Below are 27105 nucleotides of genomic sequence, written 5' to 3'. Positions count from 1 at the left end.
AATTATATTTCCAGTGTAGTATTACTGCATGTATTCTTACTGAAAATACCATGTGCTTAAAGTGAATTATAATATTTATGGCAGTATAAAATGTGGATAAACAAGTAAATTAAGGGTGAGTTTCCTCTTCACTGCAGCCTTTGCTTGATATGTAATCCACCTCCTACCTTATAGGATTACAGCTTTTTTGTATTTTATACATCAGGATTATGGCTGAAAGTGAATATCTAATACAAGGCACAGAAGAAAATGCACAAAAAAACAGAAACACAAGCTTTTAGATTAGACTTTAACATAACCAACTCCAACAAAGCATTATATTCTTTAATGTAAACCAAGTTATTCATTTTGTTCATCAAACAAATTTAAACATCAGCAAATTAGCAACTGCTAGTTTTAATAACAAACACAATCGGTTATCAAATAATTCTTTACATCCAGCGACTTGCAGTCTGTATGTTTCAGTCCTGATGCTCGTGCTCCTGTCCCGGTATGAGCCAGCGGATGCTGTCTGTCCGCAGGATGGCGTACGTAGTAAAGCCCATGATGAAGAGGACAGAGAAGACCAGCAACCAGTCGATGCTCCTCACCGGGACACTGGGGAGGGGGCCCAGGCGGTCTGCGTCTGTCACGTTTCTGTTGGGGTCCGCTTCAAACCCTGGAGTACATACACAGTATATCAGAAAACGAGACATTCTTGATGAGCAGCGTTGGTACACGATTTAGTATCTATGTCACAAAAAAAAAATATGCAGATATTTAGTTTTTAAAGAGGAGATCCTTTTCTCCTGTCCCATAAAATTGTCTTTGGACCATCCAAATTATTCATTTATTTTTTGTAAGTCTACGTGTTAACGTGCACCAACTTTCGTGAAGGATTCTGAGAAGTCAGGTGTCAGATATCCAGATGTAGCAGCAACAGGTGTTTTCTTACCACAAGTCAACCTCGTAGTGTATGAAGCAAACTTTGAGAAATTAAATAAAGACATCACTTCAAGACTTCCAACACCCAACAAAGTGACCTAAGTGTGCATAATGTCTTCCAGCAACAGAAGCAAAGTCGTAACGCCTGTCACTGAGAACGAGCAGATTTTTTCTCTACTGTCAAAATTATTATTTCATCACGTGTGGTCACTAACAGGAAGTGACCGATCAAAACCTAAACAGCAGCAAGTGAGCGCTCACGTCATGTTGCAGTCTCAAACATAAAAACAAGCATTATTTCGGACAGTTTCTAGATTAATTGTACCTGTCTGGTTAGTGATGAAGGAGGTGAGCATGTCCAGCGTTCTGTCTGTGTGGTTGAAACGAGCCATGGGTTTGGCCCCCTGGAACAGCAGGATGTTGGGAACTGCCACCGTCCCAAACCTCGTCGAGAGGCTGGTAGAAGACACGAGAAAGACAAATGACAATTTGGTTTTAGATATCTGATCTGATATACAGAATTATCAATCTAAAGGCTGCAAAAAATTATCTTAATGAAGCTTATAGTGTTCAGTTTTGGTTGAGGGTGTTGATTCAACTCTATGTGTTTTTGAGGCTGTAGTTAATAGTGATGTTGAATTGATCTGCATTATATTTAAAGGTGTTTCTATTGTTTTGTCCACCACCATTTACAGTGCATACATGAGGAGGACAGAATATTACAAACACCTCTCAATATAATTCAATCCAATACCTACCCATAGACCTTAAATGTTATCATCAAAGTTTGGATTTCCTGTGAACTCAGTGTACAATTAGCCTCGCTTTAATTTATTCTGATATGTGTCTCAAGCAAAGAACATGTGTGAGCGCTGTCTAAGCTTACAGAGAGTCTTTAGTTAACATAAGATTGGTTTAAGTAAGATTTTTAATGTCCACACACTTTCAAATGTGTAGTTTTGCCAACTTACAAACACATAATATACATATTTTCAACTTCTCCACAGTGGACATTTCTATTAGATCAACAGCTACAACAATTAGTCAGTTAATTAATCGACAGGTTCCAGATTCTCAAATGTAAGGATTTACATTTATTTCTGTTTTATATCATTGTAAACAAAGTATCTTTGGGTTTGGGACTGTTGGTCAAACAAAACAAGACATTGATTGACATCACCTTTATTGGGCAATTATACTGGTAATTTTTCAGTATTTTCTGACATTTTATAGATAAAACAATTAATTGATTCATCGATAATGAAAATAATCCCTTGTTGGATCCCTAATCTAATTAGCTAGTTTGCTAGTTGCTTATAAAAATGTGTTAAATTTCTACCAGTTATTAGCTGAAGTTACACGAGCCACAGAGAGAGGGGGATAAAAATCTGAAATCACTTGATGCCCTTATAAAGAGGCCTGAGTTTCACTGAGGAAGAGATGACACATGTAAATCCCAGAAAATGAGAGAATTCACCTGCTGTGCTGCGAGGCATCCAGTGCCAGGAAATGCATGCTGGGAAAGACTCGAGGCAGGGCGTTGAAGTGAGGTGCGAGGCTGGCTGAGAATTGGCACCAGGTGGTGAAGAAAAGCACCACAGAGCACTCTGTGCTGTTAGCATTCAGGTACTCCATCAGGTCCTGAGAGAAATAAAGAACAATGACACACATTTAGCTTCCTCTCTGTGAAAGAAATAGCAGATCTCCCACTCCAGCATTTTATTTGAGGGATAAAAACAGAAGGATGTCTGGACTTTTTTTGGTGCCAAGCTATAAAGTACTGAGTCAAAAATGTCCTCTCAGGTATTATGGCACATACATAAGAGTTAACAACATAGTACTGAGTGTCTGAAATAGCTCCCTGGTCTAAACATCAGTCTACAAACTGCTCACTGTGCAGAATACAGATTGATGTGGTGCAGAGTTTGACCCTGGAAGGCTGTTTTCACAATTATCTGCAGGAAGTGGAAAGTTTCTCTGTGCTCGCTGAAAATTTGATTTTAAGGGACGGCCTACGAGCATGATTTGTGACATCACAAATAGTTAGGAAGCCAATCCTGGTCCAATATTCAATTTACACAAGTGTGACATGGAAACTTGAAGCCTCCAGTGCACATACACTGACTTTTCAGTGAAGTAGGAGACATCTTGTGTCCAGCGGTTAAACTTTTGTAATGAAATATATTTGTATATTTATAGATTCTGGAATTTTTAATGAGGGAGAAGGAATAAATGCAATTAAAGCACACATTATTGTTCCATGCAGAGTATTTTTGTATGTCTTAATACATGTCTGGAGGGGATCTTTAATGGCATCCCTCAACTAGTGAGCCTCAGAGGGCAGCATAAATACCTGTGAAGCGTTGAGGACCTGCACAGTGAAGTTGTCCATTCCTGTGATGTTCCTCTTATCACAGTTGACCTTGTATGTCTTCGCCGTCTCTGTGGAGTTCTGTTCCTCTGTTGCCGTGACTTCCGCATGCACCATGTCAAGAGTGACCTGCAAGTAAAAATTAAAGGAAAAGTCAACTACCGGGTACTTCACTCATCACTGTGTTTATTGACTTAATTGACGGCTTCCTTCTACAGAATTGATGCTCAGATGACATCCGAATATAAAATCTAAACCCAAACAAAGCTTTAAGGGAGACTTCACCAATTTTACTCATGAAGTTCAGTTTATTATGGAAGGGAGTTTTATAAAGTGTGACTTTTGTGACTTTTAACAAACCTTCTGTTATAAATTGAGGGCAGGGAGTTTTAAAGTGTCTGGTAAAGGCCCAAAACCAAAGCCACACTATATTATAGCTACTCATATTCATATCCTTTTGTCATAGTGGTTCCAGTCAGTAACCTGCTGTGACGTGTCAATGCTCCTCTCCTCCAGTGATGCTCCTTTAGCAGCCGGAGCAGGTGAACCACACAGGGCGCTGTTCTCGTCACAAGGCGGGGAGAAGCCTGACTGAAAGTCTTTCACATTTTTGGGGAAGAGAGACTCAATGTCAGATGGATCGATGGGGGTTTCAGTCCCCATCACAGCGTCTGCAATCTCTGCTGTCTTGAACTGCCTCTTCGGCAGAGATTCCAGGTCTTCTGACTCCACAAACTTGGGGCTGTTCTCCAAGTCGGACACTGCATCCTCTGACAGCACGAGCTCCAGTGACTCGTCATTCTCTGAAAAGTAAATTATAAATCAAGCTCAGTATGTAAGACATTTCTTTCCCTACTGCTAGAGATGAGCTTTTGGTAGTTTCTCTGAAGATAATCTATTACTTCTAATAACAGCTCTCTTTTTCTCCGCCTTAAGTTGACATTAACCTCCCATGAGAATTGCTGAGTGACCTGAAAGTCCTAGATCTTTTTACATAAGGGAAATGTTCCATTAAAGGAAGTTGCACTGAAAAGGGCTAGCCTGGTTCCAGATCTCTGAATCACAACTGGCAATGAAACAAAATGGCAATTAAGTCTGATTATCAGGCTAGATAAGATCGACCGAAGAATATGTACACTAGAGCAGCAACGATTATTCGATTAGTCAATCAACAGAAAATTTATCGACAACTATTTTAATAATTGAGTGATCGTTTAAGTCATTTTCAAGCAGAAATGCCATATATTTAATGGTTCCAGGTCCTTAGATTGTATGTATGTATTGTATGTAATGTAAGAATTTGCTTCCATTACAGCAAATTAAAAATATAGGGCCGTTGGTCGGACAAAACTTTTCAAGATGTTACATTGGGCTTTAGGAAACTGTGACAGGAAAAAATTTTCTGATCTTTCATATACCAAAGGATTAATCAATTAATCAAGAAAATAATCAGCAGACTAATCTGTAATGAAAACAATCATTAGTTATAGCCCTAATCTACACTTTGTTGCCCATTTAGATTATATCTAGCTAAAACGAATGCAGTCTAAAACAACAACCCTGCCTTAAATAAACCCTACCTTAAGAGTCAACTTTATGAACATTTTGAGGGTTGTAGTTTGTGGTACTGATATATTGTATCACAAACTACAACCTCAAAAAAAATGGATTCACAATTTTTCAAGTCTTAAAACAACAGTCAGGTGCCAAAATTAACGTTGAAACAGGTTTGTCTTGCCATAATCATTCCTCTTGTTCATACTGGCCATTAGAAGATCCCTTCATAATGCACTTACAATGTAAGTGATGGGGGAAAAAATCCACAAACTTCCTTTATCTGAAGTTAATATGAAGCTTCAGAAAAGTTCTAAAAATTGATTGACTAAAAATGAGTCAAATCAAGTAGATTTCTTTCAACATTACAGTGTTTTTTAGTGCCAAAGTCCCTCTTTCTGTTATAATACTTCCTCTGCAGCTCAACAGAGAAACACAAAGAGGGAATTTGATGCTAAAAAGACTGTAAATGTGGCAGATATCCACTTGATATGATTAACCCAGACTGCTGAAGCCTCATATAAGCTTTAGATAAACTTTTAAATGCATTTTTGCACAAAATGATTGTGTGGACACACTGAGGATTTTGGCTCCCATCACTTACATTAAAAGCACATTTGAAGGGGATCTTTTAATAGCCAGTATGACCAGGAGGAATGATTACAGAGAGGAAAACCTCCTTCAGTGTTTATTTAGGCACCTGACTGTTGTTTTGAGACATACTTGAATCTATCCTTTAATATCGATGAGAATAAACATTATGACCTTTAAGCATTCAGGATTCATTGCAGGGCTGTTATGTTAATAAACAGGCAACTGAGGATATTTTCATAGAGCTACTGCAGTATATATTGGTGCTCAGCTAATGTGATCTCAGAAATGTCAAATTAGTTTTAGCTTGGTGCATAAAAGTTCCTAATTTTACTCAAACCTCTTCCTTACTAGTATTTTAACAAATAAAGTCTAACGTTATTGACCGTGACTTCATCACTACCACTAGAAATTCGAGGTCAAATAACGTTAACAGGTTCATAAACGTTTGATTATCAGTTTACAACATCAATAATGTCCAGTTTGGGTTTGGAACACTGGACAGGGTCCTTTTAGATGAGTCGACATCTGGCTAAAACGTGAACACCACACTGACACAACTATCTTCATGAAATTAGTAGAACCAGTTAGTTAAAAGTTGACATTAATCCTTTAACCGCAGTGTTTTGCTAGCAATGTCTAGCTAACGAGCGGCTGCTTGTCTCTTACCTTGTGCTGTCACAGACGAAAACGTCTGAACGTTAGAGTGATACAACGTAAAAAATAAAACATACGAGATGTGAAGTATGTTCAAAAACCCCGTCATAATTTTCAAATGTAGCAAGATGTAAATATGATCGGTTATCACGACATTTTGAGATGTGATATGATGCTGTTGTTGATCGGCTCATAGGAACGAATGTTTCTATGCTGCGACGGACGACTGAAAATGTTACACCTCCGAATTCAGCTTCCGGACCAGATAGATAAGCTTTATGTATACAGCTTTAGAGCAAGTCGCTGTTATGCAGTGGTGGAAAGTAACGGAGTACATTTACTCAAGTACTGTACTGAAGTACTTGTACTTTACTTGGGTATTTCCTTGATGCTACTTTATATCTCCATTCCACGACATTTGACAGCTTTAGTTACTTTTTAGATGAAGATTTGACCCAATGGATAATAGAACAAGCTTTTAAAATACAATACATTGTTAAAGATGAAACCAGTGGTTTCCAACATTTTTGGCTTTTGACGTCTTACGAATAACAGTGTGTAGTCAGGGTCATGTTTCGGTCCTCAGACCTTCATCAGGCAAGATTCATGAAATTTAATACAAAAACTATTGATTTTTGTGATATATTGCAGTGAAAGTAGCAATATGGAGCATTTGAGGTTAAATAGTTGTCTGTGCAATTTCATTAAAGATGAGAGGTTTGTTGAAGTGGTGACTGGTCATTTATTTCTAGGATCTGGCAAACAGAATCTTCCTAAAAAGTTTTAACATGTAAAACACTTGAAGTCACACTTAAAAAGATGATTTTTTTAAATTAAAATTTATATAAGCTACCACAGAGTACTGTACCAACTTTCACTAATGTTTTGTCATGTACTTTTTGGGTAATGTTATACATAATTTTTTTTAAAAATAATAAATAACAGCAATGCAATTTTGCAATATCATTACAAGAGCTAATATGCAGCACAGACAGCAGTAGACTAAAAAGTAAACATTAAATCTTACAAATTACATTCACAAAAGACTAAAATTACATTTTTTTATTTATTATTAATTATATTACAATCATTTGACAAACACTTTTGTCTAAAGTGACAAACAAAAATCCAAATACATATATATATTGTGACATACAGTACATTTTGTAGTTTTAATTAAGCCCATTTATATAATCACCAAATTCAATTTTAAGGAGGAAGAAAACTGAATTGTCATTAGACATTTACATAATATTATTCATGCACAGCATACAGTACAATGAAAATGTAAATATAATGTAATGATCAAACAATAAACAAATGTAATTGATATGTAGCAAATTCACAGTTCATCGTAGTGCCACCCATGATGTTCAGTCTCTAAGAGATAACAAATACCACATAGCACCACAGATAAACAGCATGAAATCTCACTGTGTAATAACTCATTTATACTTGAGATCACACAACTCAGCAGTGTCTCCAGCAGAATCTGGAAGCCAAAATCCAGGATAGAGAGGCTGAGTGAACGTGGTCTGGACTCTGTGGAGGAGAGTCATGGTTTCAGAGACACTGTAGAAAGTCAGAATACCTGCACTGTGATCCAGGTACACTCCGACTCTGGAGGACAGAGGACCTGAGATGGGAGTTAAGATTTTATTATGTCTGAATTGAATTGAACCTCTGCTGTAACATTCTAATGTCCATGACTTTTCATTAAATCCAAATCCACATTTGTCCATGGTCCCTGTCCTGCTAATATCCTTGTATGTGACTGCGATGTCAACCATCCCGCTCCACTCCACCTCCCAGTAACAACGTCCAGTCAGACCCTCTCTACTAAGGACCTGCCAATTTGCTAAGAATCTGTCTGGGTGACTTGAATATAACTGTTCTACTGCCATTAATGTTGCTTTTCTGTTGCTCTCACACAGTGACAAACGTGTGTGTGCTGTTTTAGGATCCAATGTGATTTTCTGTGAATATCTCAAAAACTTGGTTCTGGTCTTGGGCTCGTCTTGTGCCAGTAAAACATCCACTTCAGTCACTGTCTGTGAGATTTTTGTCCATTCTTCACTCAGAACAGCCTGCAGTTTAGTTGTGGCCTCTGACACAGCTGTAGTCACATCCTCAAAGTACCAGAGAGAACAGATATTGATGCTGGGTAAGTCTGTAGATTCACTCACTTGAGAGAGTGAGGGGTAGTTGTTTAGAAAATGAAGGTGATCTTCTGTGTGCGAGAGCTGGTCCAGCTCAGCATCTTTGCTCCTCAGCTCACTTATCTCCTGCTGCATCTTCTCCTCAAGCTCTTTAACTCGACTTACTTCAGTTTTCTGCTGAGATCTGATCTGCTGCTTCACTTCAGAGCTTCTTTTCTCAATGAGACAGATCAACTCCTTGAAGATTTTCTCACTGTCATTCACAGCCTTATCAGCAGACAGATTGATAGCCTCCACCTTTTGTTGAAGCACTTTCACGTCTTTCTCTCGGTCCTGGATTCTCTGTTGGATTTTTTGCTGACTCACTCCCAGCTGTGTCTGCTTCTCAGCCCTTTCTGCTGCAGCTGAGACTGTGTCGTGGCCTTTATGTTCATCCATGGTGCAGAGATAACAGATACACTGCTGATCAGTGCGGCAGAAAATCTTCATCACCTCGTCGTGGTGAGAGCAGATGTTCTCCTGAAGCTTTAAAGTGGCTTCAACCAGCTTGTGTTTCTTTAACGGTGGTACATCATAGTGAGGCTGGAGGTGTTGCTCACAGAAAGAAGCCATACACACCAGACAGGACTTGACAGCTTTCAGCTTCCTCTCAGTGCAGAAATCACAGGCCACGTCTCCAGGTCCCGCATAGCACCGATCAGGTGGAGCAGCTTTGAGTCCTACTTTCTTTAGTTCCTCCACTAAGTCTGCAAACATGGTGTTTTTCACCAGGACAGGCCTCGGTGTGAATCTCTGCCTGCACTGAGGGCAGCTGTAGATTTTCTTTTGATCTTCCACATCCCAGCAGTCTTTAATACAGCTCATGCAGTAGCTGTGCCCACAAGGAATAGTTACTGGATCTTTCAGAAGATCCAGACAGATCGAACAGCTCAGTTTTTCTCGGTTCAGCTGAATCACTTGTTGCGCCATTTCTTCTCTAGATGACAGTGAATGTCAGTGAGTTTCACTTTCTTTTACCGGGTAAAAGCTGTGATCACTAGATGTTTATTCGCTGATCTGCATCGTATGGGCTTTTCAGCTGTTGCATTTCATCACATGCTGTTTACACCCATCCTGACACTGGCAGATCTGTGAAAAGGGAGGGAACTAAAATATCTCAACTGAATGGACTCTGAACAGAGTTTCTATGAAGAGGTGAAGAAGGAGGGATTATGAAGTTGTGTTACATTCCAGGAAGAGGAGTGACTGGAGAAGTGCAGTGTGTCTTTAGTCCTCCTTTATAGTCTACAGTTCAGATAACTGCGGAATAAAAATGGACTACATACACTGGGAACTCCATTTATACAACACCTTTCATATGCATAATGGAGCTCAGCGTGCTTTACATAGAGAGTAATGGCTGAAAATAAAATAAAATTAAGAGCAGACCATTTAGACAATTAAAACTTCAAGACACATCCAAAAAATGAGGGGGAGAAGGATAAGATATTAAAAATATAAATAAAATATTAATGACATAAAGTTTGAATAAATGCTTACAAGCCTCAGTTGATATTTCTCTCCTCAGATCAAGCAGTGGAGAATTTGTCCAGAATTGAGTCCAGAACTACAAACGGCAGCTTTACTGTTTGTCTTGTTTGGTAAATTGAGCAGCAGAGAGTTTGTTGATATAAGGGACACATCTTTGTATTATGTCAACCAATTGTCAGGGGAAAGTCCATGAATGCATTTACAGACAAATACAAGAATCACACTCTTTGCTTAGCCTAGAATTTACAGCTGAAACTGAAACTGTGAAAAGATTTAGAAACTTTTATTAACAATGCTGTCACTTTTATCAAATGACTTTTAAGTAAAAGTACATAAGTATTAGCAGCAAAATGTGCTTAAAGTATTAAAGTAAAAGTAGTGGTTTGGTCTCTCTGACTGATATATTATTATATATGACATTATTAGATTATTAATACTGAAGCATCAGTGTTAGAGCAGCATGTTACTGTTGTAGCTGCTGGAGGTGGAGCTAGTTTCAACTACTTTATATACAGTTAGTTAGTTTAGTCCAGTGGTAAAATCTCAGGAACATGTTTCAGCTCGTTAGGAAGACAGAGGTGACTTAGCTAAGGGTTTTGTATGGTTATGGTTTGGGCAGCTGGTTAAAATGTCATTTTAGCCTGCAGCCCACATTTCAACCTTGATGTGTGAAAAGCTTCCCCCCCCCCCAACCCATTTTGTGGAAAGGGACGTCAGGACGGCATTGGAAGAGGCAGCATTTAAACATAATATCTACTGAAATATAAGAATTGAATCTAGATTTTACATGGGAATATACAGAGAACCCTTACATGACAGATCCTCAAGATTAGGTAAAAATACAGGAGCCACCTTATTGTTCTAACATTTCAGCCGTTATTGTGTTTCATTGGTACACAAAAACCTGAGGCAGTAGCCTGCTTTGCTCGGTTGATAATCCAGCGTTGGGCTTGGGTAAAAATTTTAGCAGAACTTCCCTCTCCATAAGAACGTCTCAACAACACAATCATGTTGTATTTTTGTTAGCCTGTCATGGTATCCCAGATGTTTGGCTTCCTACACTGTTAACAGACTTGTTCTAAAAGGTTAAAATCAAAGAGCATGTAATGTTAACGGGGTGATGACTTTTTGAATTTGCCAGCATTTTTACACACTGAAGTTAATCTGTTTCACTATGTAGCTCTGAGGTATAATGTAAAATACTTTGTTAAATCTAAGAACCTGGTGTAAGAAATCATATGTTACTGAAAACAATTTATTTTCCCAATTTTGTTTACTTGATGGAGGGCGCTGACATTTTGGATCTTGACTCTTAAGGAGAACCAAAATGAAAGATGGTGTTGATATAAAGCAACTAAAGGTATGATGATGGAACGTGGATCACCTTACATAGACTAAATAATCAATTAATAGTTAATTTATTGACAGTCATTTTTAGCTGTAATACTACATATTAAATCAGTGCTGACAAAAGACACAGATATTAATAGTTTGTGTTATATTTGCCGTTTTCATTGTTTTTTGAGTGTTTTTTTTTCTGTGTATTTAGATTTCTATGTATTTAGATTGGGACAGTGTACAGTTTTTAACATAAAAGATACACTGCACTGGAGTTAGCTCGAAACTAATTTACATCCGCAGTCCGCCACAATCAAAACATACAACAGCACAACAACAAACAGTACAAAGAAAAAAACACACAGAACACACCATACAAAATACAAAATACAAAGCTACACACAACAGCACATCACATACACCCACAATGTCAATTAGAAATTGATAATTTAACTTGTCAAATTAAAAGTAAGACTACCTGCACTGATGAGAAGACCACAGATGAAGTTTAGACTCAGTGGTCACAGAGCTGATTGGTCTTTAGTAGTTTTTTTAATTTGGCCTTGAATGTATTGATTGAACTACAGTTCTTCATATCATCAGGTAGGACGTTCCACTGAGTTGTGGCTTTAACAGAGAAAGCTGATTGCCCAAATGCAGTGCGATGAAATGGTATGGTAAAATCTTATATAGAGGATGTTCAGGAGGGTCTAATAGAACTTACTGAGTGAGTGTACACAAAGTAACATAGTGGAGGAGGGGCCAAACCATTTAAAATTTTATAAACTAGGCACAAATTTGAGAATAAGCTAAAATTCTCAAAGCTCGGTAAATTGTATTCCTCCAGTACCCTACAGTGATGGAAATGCATTGGCTTGTCTGTAAATGCGTTCATTAACTTGCCCCTGACAATTGGTTGACATGATGCAAAGATATGTCCCTTAAATCCACAAACTCTCTGCTACTCACTTTACCAAACAAGACAAACACCTACAGTAAAGCCGCCATTTGTAGTTCTGAACCCAAGATGTCAAATTCTCTACTGCTGGATCTGAGAAGAGAATTATCAACTGAGGCTTGTAAGCATTTATTCAAACTGTATTTTAATAGTATTTTATCCTCTTTTCCCTCATTTTTTGGATGTATTTGATGCTCTGTCATTACTCTTTATGTAAAGCACGTTGAGTTGCATTTCGGATATGAAGGGTGTTGTTTATATCAGTGTAGTTCCCAGTGTATGTAGTCCATTTTTATTCTGTAGTTATCTGAACTGTAGACTATAATGGAAGACTAAAGACACACTGCAGTTCTCAGCCAACTCCTCTACCTGGAATGAAGCGCCATTGTTTAACCCCGCCCCCCATAGAAACTGCATTCAGTTGAGATATTTTAGTTCCCTCCCCTTTCACAGATCTGCCAGTGTAAGGATGGGTGGAAACACCATGTGATGAAATACAACAGCTGAAACGCCCATACGCTACAGATCAGCGAATGAACATCTAGTGAGCACAGCTTTTACCTGGTAAAAGAAAGTGAAACTCACTGACATTCACTGTCGTCTAGAGAAGAAATGGCGCAGCAAGTGATTCAGCTGAACCGAGAAAAACTGAGCTGTTCGATCTGTCTGGATCTTCTGAACGATCCAGTGACTATTCCTTGTGGGCACAGCTACTGCATGAGCTGTATTAAAGACTGCTGGGATGTGGAAGATCAAAAGAAAATCTACAGCTGCCCTCAGTGTAGGCAGAGCTTCACACCGAGGCCTGTCCTGGTGAAAAACACCATGTTTGCAGACTTAGTGGAGGAACTAAAGACAGTAGGACTCAATGCTGCTCCACCTGATCGGTGCTATGCGGGACCTGGAGACGTGGCCTGTGATTACTGCACTGAGAGGAAGCTGAAAGCTGTCAAGTCCTGTCTGGTGTGTATGGCTTCTTACTGTGAGCAACACCTCCAGCCTCACTATGATGTAGCACTTTTAAAAAAACACAAGCTGGTTGAAGCCACTTTAAAGCTTCAGGAGAACATCTGCTCTCACCACGACGAGGTGATGAAGATTTTCTGCCGCACTGATCAGCAGTGTATCTGTTATCTCTGCACCATGGATGAACATAAAGGCCACGACACAGTCTCAGCTGCAGCAGAAAGGGCTGAGAAGCAGACACAGCTGGGAGTGAGTCAGCAAAAAATCCAACAGAGAATCCAGGACCGAGAGAAAGACGTGAAAGTGCTTCAACAAGAGGTGGAGGCTATCAATCTGTCTGCTGATAAGGCTGTGAATGACAGTGAGAAAATCTTCAAGGAGGTGATCTGTCTCATTGAGAAAAGAAGCTCTGAAGTGAAGCAGCAGATCAGATCTCAGCAGAAAACTGAAGTAAGTCGAGTTAAAGAGCTTGAGGAGAAGATGCAGCAGGAGATAAGTGAGCTGAGGAGGAAAGATGCTGAGCTGGACCAGCTCTCGCACACAGAAGATCACCTTCATTTTCTAAACAACTACCCCTCACTCTCTCAAGTGAGTGAATCTACAGACTTACCCAGCATCGATATCTGTTCTCTCCGGTACTTTGAGGATGTGACTACAGCTGTGTCAGAGGCCAGAACTAAACTGCAAGCTGTTCTGAGTGAAGAATGGACAAAAATCTCACAGACAGTGACTGAAGTGGATGTTTTAATGGCACAAGACGAGCCCAAGACCAGAACCGGCTTCTTGAGATATTCACAGAAAATCACATTGGATCCTAATACAGCACATGCATGTTTGACACTGTGTGAGAGCAACAAAAAAGCAACATTAATGGCAGTAGAACAGTTATATTCAAGTCACCCAGACAGATTCTTAGAAAGGTGGCAGGTCCTTAGTAGAGAGGGTCTGACTGGACGTTGTTACTGGGAGGTGGAGTGGAGCGGGATGGTTGTCATTGCAGTGACATACAAGGATATTAGCAGGACAGGGACCAGGGACAAATGTGGATTTGGATTTAATGAAAAGTCTTGGGCATTAAAATGTTACAGCAGAGGTTTAACTCAATTCAGACATAATAAAATCTTAACTCCCATCTCAGGTCCTCTGTCCTCCAGAGTCGGAGTGTACCTGGATCACAGTGCAGGTATTCTGACTTTCTACAGTGTCTCTGAAACCATGACTCTCCTCCACAGAGTCCAGACCACGTTCACTCAGCCTCTCTATCCTGGATTTTGGCTTCCAGATTCTGCTGGAGGCACTGCTGAGTTGTGTGATCTCAAGTATAAATGAGTTATTACACAGTGAGATGTTGTGCTGTTTATCTGTGGTGCTATGTGGTATTTGTTAGAGTGCGTCTACACTGCATCTCTTAGAGATTGAACATCATGGGTGGCACTACAATGAACTGTGAATTTGCTACAAAAAATGAAAAATATTATGCAAATGTCTAATAACAATTCAGTTTTCGTCCTACTTAAAATTTAATTTGGTGATTATATAAATGGGCTTAATTAAAACTACAAAATAAATAATGTACTGTCTGTAATAAATATATATATGTATTTGGATTTTTGTTTGTCGCTTTAGACAAAAGCATTTGTCGAATGATTGTAATATCTTCTAAGCAATGTAATTTTTGTCCTTCATGAATGTAATTTGTAAGATTTAATGTTTACTTTTTAGTCTACTGCTGTCTGTGCAGCATACTAGCTCTTTTAATGATATTGCAAAATTGCATTTCTGTTTTTTAATTTTTTTTGAAAATAATGTATAACATTACCTAAAAAGTACATGACAAAACATTAGTAAAAGTTGGTACAGTACTCTGTGGTAGTATATATAATTTTTAATTTTAAAAAAAAAATCATTTTTGCAAGTGTGACTTTAGGTATTTTTACATGTTAAAAATTTTAAGGAAGATTCTAGAAATAAATAAATAGTAAAAGTACATGAAAAAACTTTGCACAGACAACATGTTTTAGATTTCACCTCAAATGCTGTATATTGCTTCTTTCACTGTAATATATCACAAAAATCAATAGTTTTTGTATTAAATTTCTTGAATCTTGTCTGATGAAGGTCTGAGGACCGAAACATTGTTAATAAAGTGATTAGAAGTGATCGACAGTGTGTGTGATGTTTTGGTCTTTTCACACTTTTAGTTTATGATCCGACACACCTGCCCATAAGACAACTTGTCAACAAACGGTGTTACTTTCAGATTTATTACACAACTTTTGAACATTCCACAACAATCATGCAGGAATAAAATGGGAATTATACAAAGCTTTACCGGCTTCACTAATCACACTTTAGTAATAACCGGGCATCACGTCTCCTCAAAAACACTCAAAATGTGAAGTAATATTTTTTGGTGTTTTCACCCATCCTTACACTGGCAGATCCATGAAAAGGGAGGGAACTAAAATATCTCAACTGAATGGACTCTGAACAGAGTTTCTATGAAGAGGTGAAGAAGGAGGGATTATGAAGTTGTGTTACATTCCAGGAAGAGGAGTGACTGGAGAAGTGCAGTGTGTCTTTAGTCCTCCTTTATAGTCTACAGTTCAGATAACTGCGGAATAAAAATGGACTACATACACTGGGAACTCAATTTATACAACACCTTTCATATGCATAATGGAGCTCAGCGTGCTTTACATAGAGAGTAATGGCTGAAAATAAAATAAAATTAAGAGCAGACCATTTAGGCAATTAAAACTTCAAGATACATCCAAAAAATGAGGGGGAGAAGGATAAGATATTAAAAATATAAATAAAATATTAATGACATAAAGTTTGAATAAATGCTTACAAGCCTCAGTTGATATTTCTCTCCTCAGATCAAGCAGTGGAGAATTTGTCCAGAATTGAGTCCAGAACTACAAACGGCAGCTTTACTGTTTGTCTTGTTTGGTAAAGTGAGCAGCAGAGAGTTTGTTGATATAAGGGACACATCTTTGTATTATGTCAACCAATTGTCAGGGGAAAGTCCATGAATGCATTTACAGACAAATACAAGAATCACACTCTTTGCTTAGCCTAGAATTTACAGCTGAAACTGAAACTGTGAAAAGATTTAGAAACTTTTATTAACAATGCTGTCACTTTTATCAAATGACTTTTAAGTAAAAGAACATAAGTATTAGCAGCAAAATGTGCTTAAAGTATTAAAGTAAAAGTAGTGGTTTGGTCTCTCTGACTGATATATTATAATATATGACATTATTAGATTATTAATACTGAAGCATCAGTGTTAGAGTAGCATGTTATAGTTGTAGCTGTATTTGAAGCTCTGTCATTACTCTTTATGTAAAGCACGTTGAGTTGCATTTTGGATATGAAGGGTGTTGTTTATATCAGCGTAGTTCCCAGTGTATGTAGTCCATTTTTATTCTGTAGTTATCTGAACTGTAGACTATAATGGAAGACTAAAGACACACTGCAGTTCTCAAGCAACTCCTCTACCTGGAATGAAGCACCATTGTTTAACCCCACCCCCACAGAAACTGCATTCAGTTGAGTGCAACCCAACCCATTTTGTGGAAAGGGATGTCAGGACAGCATTGGAAGAGGCAGCATTTAAACATAATATCTACTGAAATATAAGAATTGAATCTAGATTTTACATGGGAATATACAGAGAACCCTTACATGACAGATCCTCAAGATTAGGTAAAAATACAGGAGCCACCTTATTGTTCTAACATTTCAGCCTTTATTGTGTTTTATTGGTACACAGAAACCTGAGGCAGTTGCCTGCTTTGCTCGGTTGATAATCCAGCGTTGGGCTTGGGTAAAAATTTTAATAGAACTTCCTTCTCCATAAGAACGTCTCAACAGCACACTCATTTTGTATTTTTGTTAGCCTGTCATGGTATCCCAGATGTTTGGCTTACTACACTGTTAACAGACTTGTTCTAAAAGGTTAAAATCAAAGAGCATGTAATGTTAACAAGGTGATGACTGATTGAATTTGCCAGCATTTTAACACACTGAAGTTAATCTGTTTCACTATGTAGCTCTGAGTTATAATGTAAAATACTTTGTTAAATCTAAGAACCTGGTGTAAGAAATCATATGTTACTGAAAACAGTTTATTTTCCCAATTTTGTTTACTTGATGGAGGGCGCTGACATTTTGGATCTTGACTCTTAAGGAGAACCAAAATGAAAGATGGTGTTGATATAAAGCAACTAAAGGTATGATGATGGAACGTGGATCACCTTACATAGACTAAATAATCAATTAATAGTTAATTTATTGACAGTCATTTTTAGCTGTAATACTACATATTAAATCAGTGCTGACAAAAGACACAGATATTAATAGTTTGTGTTATATTTGCTGTTTTCATTGTTTTTTGAGTGTTTTTTTTTCTGTGTGATACTTGTATTTTTTTTGATTGTATTTATTGATTGGGACAGTGTACAGTTTTTAACATAAAAGATACACTGCACTGGAGTTAGCTCAAAACTAATTTACATCCGCAGTCCCCCACAATCAAAACATACAACAGCACAACAACAAACAGTACAAAGAAAAAAAACACACAGAACACACCATACAAAATATAAAATACAAAGCTACACACAACAGCACATCACATACACCCACAATGTCAATTAGAAATTGATCATTTAACTTGTCAAATTAAAAGTAAGACTACCTGCACTGATGAGAAGACCATAGATGAAGTTTAGACTCAGTGGTCACAGAGCTGATTGGTCTTTAGTAGGTTTTTTAATTTGGCCTTGAATGTATTGATTGAACTACAGTTCTTCATATCATCAGGTAGGACGTTCCACTGAGTTGTGGCTTTAACAGAGAAAGCTGATTGCCCAAATGCAGTGCGATGAAATGGTATGGTAAAATCTTATATAGAGGATGTTCAGGAGGGTCTAATAGAACTTACTGAGTGAGTGTACACAAAGTCACATAGTGGAGGAGGGGCCAAACCATTTAAAATTTTATAAACTAGGCACAAATTTGAGAATAAGCTAAAATTCTCAAAGCTCGGTAAATTGTATTCCTCCAGTACCCTACAGTGATGGAAATGCATTGGCTTGTCTGTAAATGCGTTCATAAACTTGCCCCTGACAATTGGTTGACATGATGCAAAGATATGTCCCTTAAATCCACAAACTCTCTGCTACTCACTTTACCAAACAAGACAAACACCTACAGTAAAGCCGCCATTTGTAGTTCTGAACCCAAGATGTCAAATTCTCTACTGCTGGATCTGAGAAGAGAAATATCAACTGAGGCTTGTAAGCATTTATTCAAACTGAATTTTATTAGTATTTTATCCTCTTTTCCCTCATTTTTTGGATGTATTTGATGCTCTGTCATTACTCTTTATGTAAAGCACGTTGAGTTGCATTTCGGATATGAAGGGTGTTGTTTATATCAGTGTAGTTCCCAGTGTATGTAGTCCATTTTTATTCTGTAGTTATCTGAACTGTAGACTATAATGGAAGACTAAAGACACACTGCAGTTCTCAAGCAACTCCTCTACCTGGAATGAAGCACAAATGTATAACCCCGCCCCCCATAGAAACTGCATTCAGTTGAGATATTTTAGTTCCCTCCCCTTTCACAGATCTGCCAGTGTAAGGATGGGTGGAAACACCATGTGATGAAATGCAACAGCTGAAAAGCCCATACACTGCAGATCAGCGAATGAACGTGAGCACAGCTTTTACCCGGTAAAAGAAAGTGAAACTCACTGACATTCACTGTCGTCTAGAGAAGAAATGGCGCAACAAGTGATTCAGCTGAACCGAGAAAAACTGAGCTGTTCGATCTGTCTGGATCTTCTGAACGATCCAGTAACTATTCCTTGTGGGCACAGCTACTGCATGAGCTGTATTAAAGACTGCTGGGATGTGGAAGATCAAAAGAAAATCTACAGCTGCCCTCAGTGCAGGCAGAGATTCACACCGAGGCCTGTCCTGGTGAAAAACACCATGTTTGCAGAGTTAGTGGAGGAACTAAAGACAGTAGGACTCAATGCTGCTCCACCTGATCGGTGCTATGCGGGACCTGGAGACGTGGCCTGTGATTTCTGCACTGAGTTGAAGCTGAAAGCTGTCAAGTCCTGTCTGGTGTGTATGGCTTCTTTCTGTGAGCAACACCTCCAGCCTCACTATGATGTACCACCGTTAAAGAAACACAAGCTGGTTGAAGCCACTTTAAAGCTTCAGGAGAACATCTGCTCTCACCACGACGAGGTGATGAAGATTTTCTGCCGCACTGATCGGCAGTGTATCTGTTATCTCTGCACCATGGATGAACATAAAGGCCACGACACAGTCTCAGCTGCAGCAGAAAGGGCTGAGAAGCAGACACAGCTGGGAGTGAGTCAGCAAAAAATCCAACAGAGAATCCAGGACCGAGAGAAAGACGTGAAAGTGCTTCAACAAGAGGTGGAGGCTATCAATCTGTCTGCTGATAAGGCTGTGAATGACAGTGAGAAAATCTTCAAGGAGTTGATCTGTCTCATTGAGAAAAGAAGCTCTGAAGTGAAGCAGCAGATCAGATCTCAGCAGAAAACTGAAGTAAGTCGAGTTAAAGAGCTTGAGGAGAAGATGCAGCAGGAGATAAGTGAGCTGAGGAGGAAAGATGCTGAGCTGGACCAGCTCTCTCACACAGAAGATCACCTTCATTTTCTAAACAACTACCCCTCACTCTCTCAAGTGAGTGAATCTACAGACTTACCCAGCATCAATATCTGTTCTCTCTGGTACTTTGAGGATGTGACTACAGCTGTGTCAGAGGCCACAACTAAACTGCAGGCTGTTCTGAGTGAAGAATGGACAAAAATCTCACAGACAGTGACTGAAGTGGATGTTTTACTGGCACTAGACGAGCCCAAGACCAGAACCAAGTTTTTGAGATATTCACAGAAAATCACATTGGATCCTAATACAGCACACACACGTTTGTCACTGTGTGAGAGCAACAAAAAAGCAACATTAATGGCAGTAGAACAGTTATCTTCAAGTCACCCAGACAGATTTCTTGAATGGTGGCAGGTCCTTAGTAGAGAGGGTCTGACTGGACGTTGTTACTGGGAGGTGGAGTGGAGCGGGGAGGTTTATATAGCAGTCACATACAAGGATATTAGCAGGACAGGGACCATGGACAAATGTGGATTTGGATTTAATGAAAAGTCATGGACATTAGAATGTAACAGCAGATGTTATGAATTCAGACATAACGATATCTTAACTCCCATCTCAGGTCCTCTGTCCTCCAGAGTCGGAGTGTACCTGGATCACAGTGCAGGTATTCTGTCTTTCTACAGTGTCTCTGAAACCATGACTCTCCTCCACAGAGTCCAGACCACGTTCACTCAGCCTCTCTATCCTGGATTTTGGCTTCCAAATCTTGCTGGAGACACTGCTGAGTTATGTGATCTCAAGTATAAATGAGTTATTACACAGTGAGATGTTGTGCTGTTTATCTGTGATGCTATGTGGTATTTGTTAGAGTGTGTCTACACTGCACCTCTTAGAGATTGAACATCATGGGTGGCACTACGATCTAGTAGAACTGTGAATTTGCTACAAAAAATGAAAAATATTATGCAAATGTATAATAACAATTCAGTTTTTGCTCTACTTAAAATTTAATTTGGTGATTATATAAATGGGCTTAATTTAAACTACAAAATAAATAATGTACTGTCTGTAATATATATATATGTGTATTTGGATTTTTGTTTTTCGCTTTAGACAAAAGCATTTGTCAAATGATTGTAATATCTTCTAAGCAATGTAATTTTTGTCCTTCATGAATGTAATTTGTAAGATTTAATGTTTACTTTTTAGTCTACTGCTGTCTGTGCAGCATACTAGCTCTTGTAATGATGTTGCAAAATTGCATTTCTGTTTTTTAATTTTTTTTAAAATAATGTATAACATTACCTAAAAAGTACATGACAAAACATTAGTAACAGTTGTTACAGTACTCTGTGGTAGTATATATAATTTTTAATTTTAAAAAAATCATTTTTGCAAGTGTGACTTCAGGTATTTTTACATGTTAAAAATTTTAAGGAAGATCCTAGAAATAAATAAATAGTAAAAGTACATGAAAAAACTTTGCACAGACAACATGTTTTAGATTTCACCTCAAATGCTGTATATTGCTTCTTTCACTGTAATATATCACAAAAATCAATAGTTTTTGTATTAAATTTCTTGAATCTTGTCTGATGAAGGTCTGAGGACCGAAACATTGTTAATAAAGTGATTAGAAGTGATCGACAGTGTGTGTGATGTTTTGGTCTTTTCACACTTTTAATTTATGATCTGACACACCTGCCCATAAGACTTTCTGGAGGGCAAGAATTTTGCAGTACTCGTTACAGAACACATTTCTTTCTGATCGTCAGTTTTTCCAGATATTTTGGTATCAGACAAACACTCAGAGAGATCAATCAAGTGATCAAATAACCTCAACTTTATGGTGGAGGTGACAGGTAATTTCACGAGAAAAGCATAATCATGATATTGATTTTAAGTTTGTGAAATGTTTGCAAAGGAAACATTTCAAAACAACTTGTCAACAAACGGTGTTACTTTCAGATTTATTACACAACTTTTGAACATTCCACAACAATCATGCAGGAATAAAATGGGAATTATACAAAGCTTTAACGGCTTCGCCAATCACACTTTAGTAATAACTGGGCATCACGTCTCCTCAAAAACACTCAAAATGTGAAGTAATATTTTTTTAAAATCATTTACAGACAACAGACCATGTGTTGATTTAATGCTGAAGATGGTGAGAGAAAAACACTCAAAAAAGAATGAAAATAGCAAATATAACACAAACTATTAATATCTGTGTCTTTTGTCAGCACTGATTTAATATGTAGTATTACACCTAAAAATGACAGGACTGTCAATAAATTAACTATTAATTGATTATTTAGTCTATTTAAGGTGATCCACGTTCCATCATCATACCTTTAGTTGCTTTATATCAACACCATCTTTCATTTTGGTTCTCCTTAAGAGTCAAGATCCAAAATGTCAGCGCCCTCTATCAAGTAAACAAAATTGGGAAAATAAATTGTTTTCAGTAACATATGATTTCTTACACCAGGTTCTTAGATTTAACAAAGTATTTTACATTATAACTCAGAGCTACATAGTGAAACAGATTAACTTCAGTGTGTTAAAATGCTGGCAAATTCAATCAGTCATCACCCTGTTAACATTACATGCTCTTTGATTTTAACCTTTTAGAACAAGTCTGTTAACAGTGTAGTAAGCCAAACATCTGGGATACCATGACAGGCTAACAAAAATACAAAATGAGTGTGCTGTTGAGGCGTTCTTATGGAGAAGGAAGTTCTGCTAAAATTTTTACCCAAGCCCAACGCTGGATTATCAACTGAGCAAAGCAGGCTACTGCCTCAGGTTTCTGTGTACCAATAAAATACTATAAAGGCTGAAATGTTAGTTAATCTTGAGGATCTGTCATGTAAGGGTTCTCTGTATATTCCCATGTAAAATCTAGATTTAATTCTTATATTTCAGTAGATATTATGCTTAAATGCTGCCTCTTCCAATGCCATCATGACATCCCTTTCCACAAAATAGGTTGGGGGGGGGGGGGGGGGGGGGTCTTTTTATATGTCATGGTTGTGGTTTGGGCCGCAGGCTAAAATGACATTTTAACCAGCTGCCCAAACTGTAACCATACAAAACCCTTAGCTAAGCCACCTCTGTCTTTCTAATGAGCTGAAACATGTTCCTGGGGTTTTATATTCATTTTCTGAGCTAAACAAGTATCTACTACTACTGTGCTGAAAGGTAAACTTTGCACAGTTCATAATATAACCCGAGACAATACAACATTAATTTGTTAGTATTCAAAAATGACAATATATCCCATTAAATCATGGACGGCTGAAGATGTGAGAAAACCTCAATGAAGATTACATTTGTGAAAACGCAAATGATCCAAAATCCAACTTTACAACATAATCTTGCAGGATCAACAGGACGGTGTTCACTCCATATGTCGAGGATGATACATTTTAAAAAACATTCAGTCATTTCTGTTTTTAGCTGCATTTATCAAACACCATTTCCCACAAGCCCAAGACCCTTGTGGATCTTCAAGGATTTGGTTAGTAGCCCCCAGGAACACATTTCACTCTTTTTAGAAAGAAACCTCCCATCAGAGATTGCAATGAGTCACAGAAGCCGCTGCTCCACTAACACGCTGTCAAAACCTCGTGTAAGCTCTAGCTGTTCAAGAGTAACAAAAAAAATAATAATTCTTTAGCTTAGATAATGGACACAAATATACCCAAGAACATGTTTCAGCCATTAAGTTGCAAAAATGTGGTAGAACAAGGGTTACCTGGGAGATGGAGCAGGAAAGACATTTTTCACAGCAGACATTTTGACTTGGAGGAAAATCACAGGTGTTACTAATAACATTAATGATGGCTCTGTTCTATTCAAGTGTCCCAGTAAGCCTAACAGTGAGCCAGCATGCACAATAGCAGGACCCTGAAGCTAAAACAGCTAAATGGGTTTCAGCCATCATTAATTTGATTATTTACACCTGTGTTTTTCCTGCTGGGACATGTAAAAATGTCTTCTGTGAAAAGGGATTTCTAGCTAACTTTGTATCCTGCCATCTTCCTGTGTGCTCCTAAAGCCTAAAAAAAACAATATGAGTGAAAAAAAAAAAGAATAAATACAACTTAATAATCATGTTGTGTACAAAAACACAAACTTCAGAATGTGAGACAGCCAGGCACCCAGTCAGCCATAACCTCAACAAAAAAAATATCAGTTAAATGTCAGACATGACTACATATGAATTATATATATAAAAAAAAGAGAATTACTTTCAAAAGAATAACAGATGGGAATAAAAACAATGAAATGGAAGGAATTGCGTTTACATTGTCAACGTACAGCAATTTACAATGCATTCAAGAAACTGTCATTTTAATCATCTGAACCATTCACCTGCAGCTTCAGATGTGACAATTTAAAGGTTCTTTTTACTGATCCAAACAATCATACTATCTTTTATGGGATAGTGGTCTCCAAGTGTGTTTTTTTTTCATTTATAGTTTACACAAAAACTTTCATGCTAATGGTTATTTTGTGAGATGTTGGAATATATATATATTTTTAAAATCAAATAGCATCAATGCCTACAGTCAGAGAACATAATATTCTTTGGTAAAGGAGGGTGATGTTTTCATGTGACGTTTCAGTAACTTCTGATAACACTACACACATCAACAGAACAAGTGATAGAAGGCCTTGTACACAAGTATCAAAATACAACAATAATAAAAATTGATAGTATCAAAGTTACCACAGTACAATACATACGACAGATTATTGCACCAAATTTAACCGTTTGAAATTTTGTCATGTTATTTTGATTTAAGTTGTTCACACCAGAGAGCGACTCAGTGAAGCGATGGTTTTTCTTTCTCTCAGGATTGTATGAATAATAACTGAGAAACTGAATGTTCATGAGTGAAAGTTGTAAAATTTTAAAAGTTTGCACAAAACCTCTTTTGCTTAAAAACTTGAATAGCCAATTGGTTATTCTGGATCAAAATCATATTTGACTAGACTGTTTATGATCTATTTACGGTGCATAAAGCATGTTGTGAAATATTAAACGAAGAATGCATGTCTTCATTTCTGTCTGAATCCTGTTTGTACTAAATTACGTCATGTAATTTTACATCAGCATTTCACAAAAACACAAGATTCTCCAACAGTCAGATTCAAGTGTCCTACAGGGTTATGATACCTTAAAAAAAAAAAAAAAAACATTAATAAATATCAACATTAAAAAAACACATGACTTCACCTTGCCATTGTTTAAATCAAAACTTGAAAGATTGATAAGACATACCATACGATTTTTTTTTTTTTTTAAACGATTGGCTGTGCAATTTAAGAAGCAATTAAAATGTCAACACATAATTGTCAAATTCTTACATCTTGGTGTGACCATTGTAAACAAATGAGACCATGAATGAGATGATTGGTAGTTTCTGTCTCACACCAGTGCTAGTGGTTATAAATGCTCCATAAGCTTTCACAGACGTAGCTATGAGTTATTTATTTCTGGCGTGTATTGAAGAGGATGATTTTTCTAATCTAACAAAACGGTTCACAGTGTAAAAATCGGAGAGTCTCATTTGTTCACGACTCAACTGACTAAAATGAGCACCAAAATATCTAGGAAGAACGTTTTCATCTGGAGGAAGAATATCAATATTTGAGGCTTTAGTTCAGTAAATGTCTGTCACACAAATATATCAAATATAGTTTTTGTAAATATGTCTTATAACTACAATGGAACTGCCATATCAATCAGTGCATACAGTGATACATCCACGTTACAGATAAGTTGATATTTAGAATATCAATCTGCTCGTTTTCTTGGGATGTAACATTACAGCGACAAACATACTTGAATTTCGCTTATTGGTCAAGTTTGCATCCATGTTTACTCCAGATAATGCAGCCAGTGATTATGTTGGATAACACAAAAGACACAGTAATTCTTTGGGTGACAGACTTTCCCCTCAATGTGACGAGACATCACATTACAAATGTCCCTTTTAAAGTAAAGTATGCTGTATATATATACATATATTAACACAGTCGCAATGATTCTGAACTGAGCTGATGAGGCCAGATTTTGTCGTAAGAGTTGAGAATGTAAAATAAAAATACAACTTTTGTGTGTCAGATTTGATAATAACTACAAAAGTGACTTTTTTAGAAACAATGCCCAGAGAGAATTTTCAGGATGACAAGATTAGGGCTGGGTGAAGAACTTTGAGAACTTTTTGAGTATCAAATGAATTGTGCCTGTAGCAACAAGAATAAAAACCTGTCAGATATTGAAATTTTTCTTATTTTTAAGTATTCCCTCATTTAAATGAAATGAATTGTAATTGAAGGCTGTTTTATTTAGGAGTGAAAACTCAGGTATTGGAAGAGTGGTGCAGTAACAGGCTGAGCATAAACCAAACTCCAAATCCAAATGGACAACTTTAACAAATGGAAAAACAAGACAACCGTGATCCATATGAGCAAATGTTTTAGCGGGTCAAAAGGAAAAAAAAAAAATTTAGTGGGAGTTGCTGACAATGTTTATGCATATTTTAGTTTGCTATTTTAGTTTTAAAAATTGGTTTATGTTATTTCTCACAACAAACGTATGTATGTGAAGGTGAGTAAGGGTGAGTTGAAGTGCCGTTGACCAAGGCACTTTTCGTTTTTGGTTTCAAACAGGAAATCAGATTATACTTTAGCACCCTGACCGACCACTTCACTGATCCAGTTAACTTCTGCTCCAATTAAAAGCAGTCACTCAAAATAAAGAGTTTGAATCCAAAGTGAGATGCCTCCAGTTTTACAAATGTGATATAAAGGAGCTACATGAACCAAACAAACCTCCTTCCTTTCTGCTGCGAAGAGAATGTGGTCACTCCTCTGGCTTCTTACCCTTCATGTGTTTGTTTAGAGAACAAGAGTGAATATCCAATGACAGCAGCTAATATGACACTGAAACTGCAGTGTGATTAACATGCATAAAATGTGAAATCCATGCTCGTTTTGGGCTGTAAAGCAACAAAACACATTGTTCATAAAATAGAACGCAAATAGCCTGATAACCAAACTGACCTGATTTCCTTTCTCTTTATTATTCATTCAGTCTTTATTTTGCATTTTATTTTTTTTATATATCTCTAAATCAACCTGTTTTTCAGTCACTATTTTTATGGCTCTGGCAGAAGAAGAGAAAGACTCTGTTCTCAATCCCACTTATAAATTTCCCATCCTCTGAGTTGTTTTTCCCAACAGGGGGAAACAAACATCAGAGAGAGTAACATCAGATCATCAGATGTGGCCATTGATTCAGAGATCTGGAACTAGTTGAATGCCCTAGTAGTTTCTATCAATCTTCTCAACAATGGTCTCCTTTGTTTATGG

General features: G+C 37.5%; 4 protein-coding genes across 5 annotated transcripts; 2 read left to right on the top strand and 2 right to left on the bottom strand.

Moving 5' to 3' along the window:
* Positions 1-309: 309 nt before the first annotated feature.
* txndc15 (thioredoxin domain containing 15) lies at positions 310-26986 on the bottom strand. Of its 2 annotated transcripts, none has more exons than XM_067608612.1 (6): positions 23477-26986; positions 3779-4098; positions 3278-3424; positions 2402-2565; positions 1250-1380; positions 310-658 (listed from the first exon to the last, which is right to left on the bottom strand). In XM_067608612.1, exons 1-6 carry the CDS (start codon positions 23499-23501, stop codon positions 462-464), a joined length of 984 nt encoding a protein of 327 aa, XP_067464713.1. In that variant the 5' UTR covers positions 23502-26986; the 3' UTR covers positions 310-461. The 2 variants fall into 2 exon arrangements, with proteins under 2 accessions (XP_067464713.1, XP_067464712.1); XM_067608611.1 differs by lacking the exon at positions 23477-26986 and adding an exon at positions 6110-6245.
* Positions 6110-9275, bottom strand: LOC137195901 (E3 ubiquitin/ISG15 ligase TRIM25-like). The gene has a single exon (XM_067608606.1). It carries the CDS (start codon positions 9223-9225, stop codon positions 7543-7545), a length of 1683 nt encoding a protein of 560 aa, XP_067464707.1. The 5' UTR covers positions 9226-9275; the 3' UTR covers positions 6110-7542.
* LOC137195902 (E3 ubiquitin/ISG15 ligase TRIM25-like) lies at positions 12621-15208 on the top strand. The gene has a single exon (XM_067608607.1). The coding sequence runs from the start codon at positions 12695-12697 to the stop codon at positions 14375-14377; it is 1683 nt and encodes a 560-aa protein (XP_067464708.1). The 5' UTR covers positions 12621-12694; the 3' UTR covers positions 14378-15208.
* LOC137195903 (tripartite motif-containing protein 16-like) lies at positions 18755-21356 on the top strand. The gene has a single exon (XM_067608610.1). It carries the CDS (start codon positions 18844-18846, stop codon positions 20521-20523), a length of 1680 nt encoding a protein of 559 aa, XP_067464711.1. The 5' UTR covers positions 18755-18843; the 3' UTR covers positions 20524-21356.
* Positions 26987-27105: the final 119 nt, after the last annotated feature.

The sequence above is a fragment of the Thunnus thynnus genome, chromosome 13, assembly GCF_963924715.1.
Source record: "Thunnus thynnus chromosome 13, fThuThy2.1, whole genome shotgun sequence".
Lineage (NCBI taxonomy): Eukaryota > Metazoa > Chordata > Actinopteri > Scombriformes > Scombridae > Thunnus > Thunnus thynnus.
This window is presented reverse-complemented; position numbering and strand designations above follow the sequence as displayed.

What these genes read in the sequence shown, in the direction of transcription:
- LOC137195901 (XM_067608606.1), bottom strand. Translation starts at nt 9,225, where the DNA reads ATGGCGCAACAAGTGATTCAGCTGAACCGAGAAAAACTGAGCTGTTCG.
- txndc15 (XM_067608611.1), bottom strand. Translation starts at nt 6,206, where the DNA reads ATGACGGGGTTTTTGAACATACTTCACATCTCGTATGTTTTATTTTTT. An exon ending in TTCGTCTGTGACAGCACAAG is followed by an intron (nt 4,099 to 6,109) that starts GTAAGAGACAAG and finishes TTTACTTTTCAG; the next exon opens with AGAATGACGAGTCACTGGAG. An exon ending in GATGCCTCGCAGCACAGCAG is followed by an intron (nt 1,381 to 2,401) that starts GTGAATTCTCTC and finishes GTCTTCTACCAG; the next exon opens with CCTCTCGACGAGGTTTGGGA.
- LOC137195903 (XM_067608610.1), top strand. Translation starts at nt 18,844, where the DNA reads ATGGCGCAACAAGTGATTCAGCTGAACCGAGAAAAACTGAGCTGTTCG.
- LOC137195902 (XM_067608607.1), top strand. Translation starts at nt 12,695, where the DNA reads ATGGCGCAGCAAGTGATTCAGCTGAACCGAGAAAAACTGAGCTGTTCG.